This window comes from Mus caroli, unplaced genomic scaffold, assembly GCF_978045245.1.
Source record: "Mus caroli unplaced genomic scaffold, Mus_caroli_1 scaffold_4, whole genome shotgun sequence".
NCBI classification, from domain to species: Eukaryota; Metazoa; Chordata; class Mammalia; order Rodentia; family Muridae; genus Mus; species Mus caroli.
Window position 1 is genome coordinate 125867491 of NW_028227259.1, and position 10432 is coordinate 125877922.

General features: G+C 47.9%; 1 protein-coding gene across 3 annotated transcripts in view; it reads right to left on the reverse strand.

The window, feature by feature from the left end:
• LOC110294356 (acyl-CoA dehydrogenase family member 10) overlaps positions 1-10392 on the reverse strand; it is a 40442-nt gene extending 30050 nt beyond the window's left edge. For 2 of the 3 annotated variants that reach the window (XM_085837114.1, XM_085837113.1), the window contains exons 1-3: positions 10181-10391; positions 5564-5763; positions 1518-1666 (exon numbers count right to left, since the gene is read on the reverse strand). In XM_085837114.1, the coding sequence (XP_085693240.1) occupies positions 1518-1666; positions 5564-5750 (336 nt within the window). In that variant the 5' untranslated portion in view covers positions 5751-5763; positions 10181-10391. Of the gene's footprint in view, positions 1-1517; positions 1667-5563; positions 5764-10180 lie in introns of all 3 variants that reach the window. The other variant, XM_085837116.1, reaches the window with a different exon arrangement.
• Positions 10393-10432: the final 40 nt, after the last annotated feature.

The following is a 10432-nucleotide window of genomic DNA, read 5'->3' on the forward strand; positions in this document are numbered from 1 at the left end:
GATTTTAGATTCCAATCTATAGGGTTTGCAAACAGGTTTCAAAATCTGCAAATGCCAAGTCTTGTGGGCCCAGATAGGTTTTATAATATTGTACAGAAATGTAACTAAATAGCAGGCAGTCAGCCTAGAGAGTGTGTGCAGGTCAACCACTCTTCTGTTGTGGCTTTGAGACAGGGTCTCACTCTGAAGCCCTGGCTGCTGGCACCCACTGAGATCACATACCCTGGCCTCTCCAGTGCCTGGACTAAAGGTGTACACCACTTCTGCTCAATCCTTCTACCTCTGCCTCCTGAGTGTTGTGGAAAGGGATGGATGAGCCACCAGACCCTGACAAAGGTTTCCAATGCTCACAAAGTTGTACAACCATCACCATCAGACGGGAACTTACTGTCCTAAAGAGAAACCAGGCCCAGGAACAGTCTCCATTTTTCCTTCTGGAAAACCCCCCATATGCTTTCTGTGCCTGCAAACTCAAGCAACGTGGCATCTCACCTGCAGCTCCTCAGTGTCACCCTGAGCTGTGACTGGCTGGCACAGTGTCACCCTCCGAGCTGTGACTGGCTGGCACAGTGTCACCCTCCGAGCTGTGACTGGCTGGCACAGTTTCAAGGCTTGCTGTTGGTCTTAGCATTTTAGAAATTACATTTCTTATGCAGGGGAATTGGTGATGCACACCTTTAATCCCAGCACTCTAGAGGCAGAGGCAGGTGGATTTCTGAGAGTTCGAGGCCAGCCTGATTTACAGAGTGAGTTCTAGGACAGCCAGGGCTACTCAGAGAGAATCCTTTGTTTTTAAAATAAATAATAAATAAATGATATCTCACACTTGTGAAGTCTGAGGACAACTTTCAAGAGTCAGGCCCTCCCTGCATCATTTAGATTCTGAAAAGTGAACTTCAGGTTGTCAGGCTTGGTGGTAAGCACCTTAACCGGCTGAGCCACCGCGCTAGCGCCACACTGCAGAAATGTCAGGCACAGTCATTCAGCAGCATAAAAGATACTTTCACCATAGTGTCCTTTTATGGAAGTTATTACTGGGTTTAAATTGTCTTTTAGTGGAGCTTTGAAGGTTACAGAAGTTACTGTACATGCAGAGCTTAAATAGTGCACAATGCAGAGAAAATGGCCCCTGTTTATTGATTTAATCAGCTTTGGCTCATAACCATTAGGCTGGTGGTTCGTGTTTCAGTGTCTGCTGTAGCTTACAGTAAAGAGCCAGAGTTATTTATTCATACACGAACCCAATGCTGAGGGCCTAGGCTTGCAAGGAAGAACTTAAAAACAAAGGCAGGCTATTAGGTTTTCATTTTAGTTCACTTAAATCAATGTTATGGCTGAATGGGAGCATACTTGAGGTCAAGAGAAAACCGTGAGAACACCAGACATGGGGGCAGAAGGATCAGCAGCTCAAGGGCACCGTGGGCTACAGGGTGAGTTCAAGGCTGCGGTGGTCTTCATCCCTGTCTCAACACCCCTCCTCTGAACAGAGAGAAAGGGAAGAAACGTTCGTCACTCACGATTTCAGAGCACAGTCTCCCGAATTCTTCCAAGAAGTGCTCCGTCGTTATCTCTCCTTTTATAAACCTTATCCAGGGCCCACTGTCACCACCTCTGATGAAAGCCTTCATTATAGTTCCAGAAGGGACATGATTCTGCGCCTCCCATCCTGAAGGACACAACACACACAGGATAAGGAGTGCACCACCCCGTGGCTAGGGTTTGCTGAGCTCGGGAGTGACAGCCACAAGTCCTGTGGTATTGCTGTGGTGGCTGTGTGTACTCCCGGGAAATCTGTATTCTCACTCTGAGGAGAGACGAACGCAGACGGGGAGCAGGGCTACTGAGGGTCCAGTCTCACCCTCTCTTGGGTTCTCACAGAGGCCAGGTAAGGATATCATCTCCCCTGAAGCTGGAGTTCCAGGCGGTTGTGAGCCGTGGGACAGGGAACCACATTCAGGTCCTTTGCAGGAGCAGTGGGCGAGCTTAGCCATCAGCCACCTCTCCAGCCCGGAGCTTCTGTTTGGAAGCACTTTTTCTGGGAAAGGGGAACCTATGTCTTGAGACTATTTGGTATAAAGAGAGAAACAGCCGAGTTTTCCAGAAGGACCACTGTCAAGGCAGCAGACACATGCAGGGAAACAGCAAGGCCTTTTGTTTTTGTCTTTGTTTTTTTGAGACAGAATTTCTCTGTATAGCCCTAGCTGTTCTGGAACTCACTTTGTAGACCAGGCTGGCCTCTAACTCAGAAATCTACCTGCCTCTGCCTCCCAAGTGCTGGGATTAAAGGCGTGTGCCACTACCACGCGGCACAGGAAGGCCTTAAAAGCAAGGCTTCCTCAGCTTCCCAGTGCTCTGATGGGCACAGCCTTGCTGCCCATCCCAGAGCTGGCAAGCCTGGATGGAAACTGGCACCCCTGTGTACAGTTCTAGGATGTAAACCAGGACAGCCTCTGTGGAAGGCAATCTGGCAGTTTCTGTCAAAAAAAAAAAATCTTCACTGTGTGTTTGATGTCATAATTTCACTTCCAGGAATTTCTTCCAGATATATTTACAAAGGAAGTGAAGTTCCCGTACAAGGCTGTGTGTGTGGAACTGCTTGTAGAGAAGAGGTTTTAAAAGGTAAATCTGTATGCATAGAGGGTTTGCTATGTCTGTCATGACTATGACTCGGGGGCCCCATCAGTCTCTCTGGGTTCTTGGGTTTTGTCTCTTCAGCACTGGAGCTGTCCACAAGGCAGGCACCCTGCCACAAGCACACCCTACCCTCCAGCCTGTATCATCTCACTGGAACACAGACACACCTGCACTCTCACAACAGGGACCAAGGTGACTAACTCAGAAACCTATTTGTGGCAGAGATGGTACAGCTCATAAAACTGGCATGGTCCTCTGAGGAAAAGCGTACTAGCCCTTAGAGTAAACCTTCACCTACTGGCATGACAGTGTAGGGAAAGATGGGGTGGGGGTGGGGAGGTGGAGTGGCAGAGGGGAGAGCTCCAGTGGAGTGGGTGCTTAGCACACACAAGGCCTGCCTTGATCCTACCGCCATGAAAAAGTAGAGTTGTCAGAATCACCCACCAGCTAAGACAAAAAAAAAAAAAAAAAAAAAAAAAGACAGAGAGCAGTGCACACACTCACGTGAGCATACTCGCAAACACACACTTACAGAGGCAGGATGACCTTCTCCGTTGTCATCCTTAGGAATACCATCCATCCCCTTTAGGATAAGTGACCGCAATGACTGGAGCTCACTCAGCTATCTAACTGGCTGCTCATCCAGCCCCAGGGATCCTTGCACCCTCCTTGCCTCCACCTAAGCAGTGCCGGGCTTACAAGCGCAGGCCAGCAGAGTCAGCCTTTTCCCTGGATCCTGAGACACAACACAGCTCCTCCTGCCTCTGAGACCGGCACTGCCCCTCTTGAGCCCTCTCCCCAGCCCTGCCACCATCGTCCTTTAGCCCTGAGTGATCCATAAATGGGGTTGGCACAACTGGGCCTGTCACCCAGGCTCACCTGGATCGCACAACATAGCCCAGGCTGCCTTCGAACTCTCAGTGATCCTCCTGCCTCAGATTCCCACGTATTAGAATTACAGATTCGAACCTTCCCATCAGTCTCGAAAAGAATTTCTCAACTGAGACTCAAAAGTCTAAAACTATAAAGAAGGAAACAGATGGTCCTAATGGTACTTTAAAAATGCAAATTCTGGTATGGATCCTTTCTCAAAAGAAAAAGAACCATCAAAAATATTATAAATAAAATCAAAGGGTGGGGGCTGGAGAGATGGATTAGTAATTAGGAGTGTTTACCGCTCTTGAATGGACCCAACTTCAGCTTCCGCAGGCACCTGCACACCATAAACTCAGGCAGGCACACACAAATGCACATAAATCAAAATAATGAATAACTCTCCAAACCACCATTGATGATATGACTGACAAAAGGCTCCTGCTGCAATTCAGCAAGAACCAGGAGGGACTCACGGAAAACGATATCAAAGTGACCTACAGACATACAGAAAGAGGCAGCCAGAGGACACAAAATGTCACAACTAGGCAGCACCGAGCATGGTGGCACATACAGGTCACTTAGCAGTACCAGGTGGACTGTGCCCTGAGCCACAGCCCTAGCTTGGATTCCTCTTCTCTTTTCACTCAGCTTACACGAGTTAGTTAACTTTTTTTTTTTTTTTAAAGATTTATTTATTATATGTAAGTACACTGTAGCTGTCTTCAGACACTCCAGAAGAGGGCGCCAGATCTCGTTACGGATGGTTGTGAGCCACCATGTGGTTGCTGGGATTTGAACTCTGGACCTTCGGAAGAGCAGTCGGGTGCTCTTACCCACTGAGCCATCTCACCAGCCCAAGTTAGTTAACTTATAAAGCTTAGAAATGATAAACTAGGGACTTGTGTTGGTTAGGGTTTTGTTTTTTGTTTGTTTGTTTGTTTGTCAGTTTAACACAAACTAGGGTCATCTGGGAAGGGAGAACCTCACTTGAGAAAATCCCTCCTCCAGACTTTTCTGTAGGCCAGACTGTGGGGCACTTCTCAACTAGTGATCGATGGGGAGGGCCTGGTCTATGTGAGTGATGCTACTTGTGGCTGGTGGTCCTGGGCTATATCGGAAAGCAGGGTGGGCAAGCCATAGCGAGAAGGAAGCCAACAAGCACCAGTCCTCCATGGCCCCTGCTTCTGTTCCTGCCCCCAGGTTCCCACCTGGAATCCCTACCCTGATTTCCCTCCATGATAAAGTCTGCCTAGGGTGTAGAACTCAAGTAAAGATGACTCTCCTCCCACGCTGCCCTTGCTCATGGAGTTTATCATGGACGGCAATGGGAAGGGGCAAGGACGGGACGGCAACAAAGAAGTTTCTTTCCTGGCACTCAGACCCAGGTCTGTGGGACACAGCTGGGGAAGAGGCTGTGTCACCTTGGGCTCCTCCCAGCCTCCTGCCCTCTTCTACCATGTGGTTGCTAGGAATTGAACTTAGATCCTCTGGAAGAACAGTCAGTGCTCTTAACCACTGAGCCATATCTCCAGTTCATTGTTTAGTTGTTTTTAAAGGAGGAAAGATTTACTCAGTGATGGAGACTTCAGGTCACTGGCTTGGCAGAACATGACAGCACATGTCATGATACCCGGGTGGAAGACAAAGTTCCTTATGTTTCTATTTGTTTATAGACGAAGTTTCATCTAGCTCAGGCTATCCTTGAACTTACTGTTTAGCTGAGGATGACCCAGAACACCTGATCCTCCTGCTTCAACCACCAAATGCCACACCTGGCTTCTGAGGTGCTAAGGACTGAACCCAGGGCTTCATGCCTGCTACCAATGGATCTACCCGATTTGCATAAGTCATTTCCTTTAACTCTCCCCCCAAATCCCAGGAGGGAGGGTCCATTATTAGCCTAATTTACTGACAAGCAAACCTGACTCTGGGCAGCTGAATAATTTTCCTCAAACACTGCCCTTAAGTGGGGCTTAGAATTTGACCCTCAGGCCTATCTGTCTCCATTTTCCCACTCCCACTTCCTAAGAGTTAAAAAGAATAAGGAGCTTACCCTCAGCCACTGTCCCTGGAGAAGGCACGAGAACTCCGCCCATGTCAAAAATGACTGCTCTGTAGCTTCGGCCTCCAGAATGTGACCAGCGGAGGACTCCCTGATGCCTGCCCAGGGGATGGTTCAGGGCCGTGGTCCTCCATGCCCAGTGCAGAGAGGAAGGCTGGAAAAGTCTTCTTACCCACATGGTGAGATGGAGGCTGTGTGGGGAGAAGGTTCAGGGCAGCCTGAGCCACAGCTTCTGTCCAGGGTTGGGGTTAAGTTAGGGTAGGGTATCCCTGAGCTGGCTGCCACCCACAGCTCCCGGCTAAGGTCCAACCAACGCTCAAGCCCCACCCACAGCTGGCTTCAATGACTGTTCACAAGGGGCCTTCACCCTCAACTGCTATAACCACGGAAAAGGGGGGTTGAGCCCTGACTTTCCTCAGTCCCAAATCTGTCTGTGCTTGCTCCTGAGACCCCAATCTCCTGCCTTCTTCTCTCACTGCAGATGTCTCTTCAGGGACCCTGGTGGCTCCCTGCTCTTTCCTCCTTCCTCCCTCATCAGCCAGAGAAATCCTTCAAAGCCACAGATGTGACCACATCTTAACCCCATTTTGTTTTCGTGGTTAGTTTGTTTTTGTTTTGTTTTTGACACAGGGTTTATTCATGTAGCCTTGGCTGTCTTGGAACTCACCCTATAGACCAGGCTGGCCTCAAACTCAGAGATCAACCTGCCTCTGCCTCCCAAGTGCTAGGATTAAAGTCCTGCACCACCAGCCTGTCTTATCCCCATTTAAAACCTTCACTGGAGCCGGGCGTGGTGGTGCACGCCTTTAATCCCAGCACTCGGGAGGCAGAGGCAGGCGAATTTCTGAGTTCGAGGCCAGCCTGGTCTACAAAGTGAGTGCCAGGACAGCCAAGGCTACACAGAGAAACCCTGTCTCGAAAAACCAAAAAAAAAAAAAAAAAAAAAAAAAAAAAAACCTTCACTGGAAACAGTGTGTGACAGTCCAACTGCAGGAGATACTAGCTGACCTGGAAAACTTAAAGAACCTGTGTGTTAGTAACCCTTTTCATTGCTGTGACCCACTCCCTGACAGAGTAGCACAAGGGAAGGATTTGTTCTGGGGCACAGTTTCAGAGAGCTTATTTCGTGGCTGTGCATGCAGCTCCATGCACTTGGCCAGAGCATCATGACAAAAAAAGAGGTTTGTACTTCATGGCCAAGCAGGAAGCAGAGAGGGAACATAGGAAATGGCCAGGGCAGGACCCCAGGACACACACCAGTGACTTGCTTCCTCTAGCTGGTCTGCACCTCTCAGGATGCAACAGCTCCCAACAAAGATATCTCAATACAAATCTGTCGTGAGATCAATCCACTGACTGGGTCCAGAGCCCTGAGAGGTAAACTGTCTCTGGACCCCATTGCTAGAACACCAAGAGGTCTGGATTCCTAACTCTGGAGGCCCTCTTATTCAACAATGAGAAAGTAGGCTTTTATTGGGGTTTGCAGGGCCACACCTATAATCTCAGCACCAGGGAGACAGAGGCGGGGGGCGGGGGGGGTCTCAGTGTCTCCAGGCCAGGGCTACATAAGACCCTATCTCAGACACAGAAACAAACTCTGAATAGACACAGAAACTGACTAGCAAGCAAAACCAAGACCTAAAAAGGGAACCTTTCGTCTTTTCTCTCTTTTATTCTTGAGAAAAAAAAAAAAAATCTTGCTCTGTAGCCCAACCTGTCTCAGGTGCTTGGGTCCAGGCAATCCTCCTGCCTTAGTCTCCTTACATAGCTGGCATGGGAGGGACATATGGACTGTTGTGCCCAACTAACAAAATAGTAAACCATGAAAATCTCAAGATGTACCAATTCATCAAAATCTGGCTGCATTTTGTAGTTAAAAACAAAACAAAACAAAACAAACCCCAAACTCCAGACTCATGAGCCTCTTTCAATTTTCGTCTTTCCATGCTGAGGCCGAAGTCTATGAAGGACAACACCCTGATGTGGAGGCAGAGGTTCCAGGCTTATGCTGCCACTTCTGTGTTGTGTATCCCTTGGGAATCTGGCCTTTGTGCACACTAGGCAAGCACTCTGTCCTGCTTCTCTCCAGGCCTTGGCACATGCTGTGCTGCCAGACCAGAGCCTGTTCCCCTGCTTCATCTGGCTGGTTAATTTCTACTCACTGTTACACCTCAGCCTTGCCCTCTTCTCTGTAGATTTTATTTCTTTTCCCCATGCTGACTGTGGCATTTTTGTGGTGGGCTCCCACCCCCAATGTCCCTTTTTCATAACTGTCGTGGAGTATTTAACCTCTACAAACATTAACAGTTCTCCTAACTGCTTCTATGGTAAGCCCCACAAGACAAGGATTGTGTTGTCTTTTAGACAGTCATCCCTTGGGGTTTGGTGCTAGAGTCAGAACAGCTCCTCAGGCTAAATGACCTGAAGGATGAGAAACTGGATAGATCAGAAAATAGCATGGGCACTCAGGAGGCAAAGGCAGGAGGATTTCTAAGTTCGAGGCCAGCCTGGTCTACAAAGTGAGTTCCAGGACAGCCAGGGCTATATAGAGAAACCCTGTCTCGAAAAACAAACAAACAAACAAACAAACAAACAAACAAACAAACAAAAGAAAATAGCATGGAGTCCTGAGGATACATGGCTGAATCCCTAGCACATGGGAGGCAGAGGCAGAGGCAGAGGCAGGGCAGCCTTGAATGTTCAAGCTAGCCCAGGCTAGCCAGCAAAGAAAGGGAGAGAGGGTACAGGGAGGGAAGAGCTAGGGACACGTTTGAGTGGCTGACATCCAGGAAGAGCTGTGACTCCTTGTCCCCTCCTGATTAGCAATGCTAGTTTCCTGGCACTGGCATCTTCTATACCACAGTGCATCTTTGTTTTCTCCTTGTCAATCAGAATGAGGTTAGACTAATGTAGGCTTCCTGCCTCAATCATATTTCATAAACGACCACACGGTGTATAGTTTTATATTACTGACATGGTGTTGTAAAGACACAGGGATCTTGTGTTTGACTGGTTTCCAAATCTGATTCTGCTTTCCACTGACAGTGAGGTCCTCGATATGTTAGCCTCTCTGAGCCTCAGCTTCTTCCTCTGTAAAATGGGGACAATTACAGTACCTATTGCAAAGGTGGGGGCAGGTTTCCATTGCCTAAAGTACAGAATGTAGAACTATCACGTTAGTGTGTGTCACACTACTTAGAGTTATCTAACACTTGACTTGGGGGTGTGCCTCAGCAGAATGGCTTGTGCTTAGCATGATGAAGACTCTAGGTCAACCTCAGCACCATAAACTAATGTCTGACACAGTCAGATGATCTACACTGTGTGGATGGCTTGTGCACTTTCATATATGCCCATTTTTCTCCACAAGGGGTATGATTTGGTGATATCTACGCTTTTTTTGGTGGTCATCACCAGGTGATCATACTACTAAGGTCTATGGTTCACAGACACACATACATGCACCCCAAAAGGGTTATAGAAAGTGAAATTTGAGCAAAAGTTGGGAAATCTTGGCATTAAGAGGCTGTAAGACATATTACATAGAAAATAGTATAAACACCTCTATATATTGTATGTTCCTGTTACAGGTACCATTTGTATATATGGCCTCTCCCAAACCTCTTACACAATGTATACAATATTGTCCATCCTGACATGTCATATTTTTTCTCCATATATGCACTAATCTTACCTGGCCTTTCTTCCTTTCTTTCTCTTTCTTTCTTTCTCTCTTTCTTTCTTTTTTCCTTCTTTTCTTTCTTTCCTTCTCTTATGTGTGTGTGTCCTGAACATTGTTTTGATTATATCGTGTGTATTGTGTGTGTGTATTCTAGACACTGAACCCAGAGCCTATACCCCAAGCATTCTATCACTTAAGTGCATTCCTCAGTGTGTGTGCTCACTATAACACCTGCACAGAGGACAATCTTGAGTTAGTTCTATCCTGCCATCCTGTGAAGCACAAAGCCTTCAGCAGAAGCCTGTAAGTAACTCTGGCATTGATGAGGTGGAAAAGGCAGGAGGGTCAGAAGTTCAAGGACATCTGATTCCAATACGTAGAGAACACAGATTACCTTTTCTCCAATATATAGGGTTCTCAGTATCTTGGGCTACTCCAGACCTTGTCTCAGAAAAACTCAAAACCTCAAAACAACTAAACAATGGCCAGATGGTGGTGGGGCAGGGCTGTATCCCACAATTCCAGAGGCTTAGGCAGGCAGATCTCTGAGTTCGAGGACAGCCTGATCTACAGAATGAGTTCTAGGACAGCTAGGTGTACTTGGAGAAACTCTGACTGGGAGAAGAAAACAACAAAAACAAACAAAAAATAAAACAAAACCAAACACAACCAAACCACAAAACCAAATTTAACCATGACCTATATAGGCTTCCCAGCGTATCCCTGTCTCTTACACAGCGTTTTGTATCACACAACCGAGTGGTTATGCAATAACTAGCTCAGGATCACACGAGTGCCGAAGCTTGTCCTGTCTGGGGCTGTTTTCTGTGTCCGCAAAAATCATCATCCCACGCAGCCCCGCAGTGCTCGGCTCTCAGTGGATTATCTGTGAAGTCATTGTGCTCCTAACCAGCCCCTAGCCATACCTGCAGAAAGTTACAACCCTGAGGTCGAAGACCCAGGAAGCCTCAGAGTCTCTGCGGATCCATAGAGTCTCGGTGTGCCCTGCGGGAAAACTAGGGAGGACAAACACAGAGAGGGGTCAAACGCAAAACAGAAGCCAGACGTCTTTGGGTGCACTGCGCACGCTCCTCGGACCCTGTCCAGACGGTCAGCCAAGGGGGCAGAAGCGGCTGCCGAGAGCGCATGCGCGCCCTGGGTCTCGCCCCTTCGCGCGT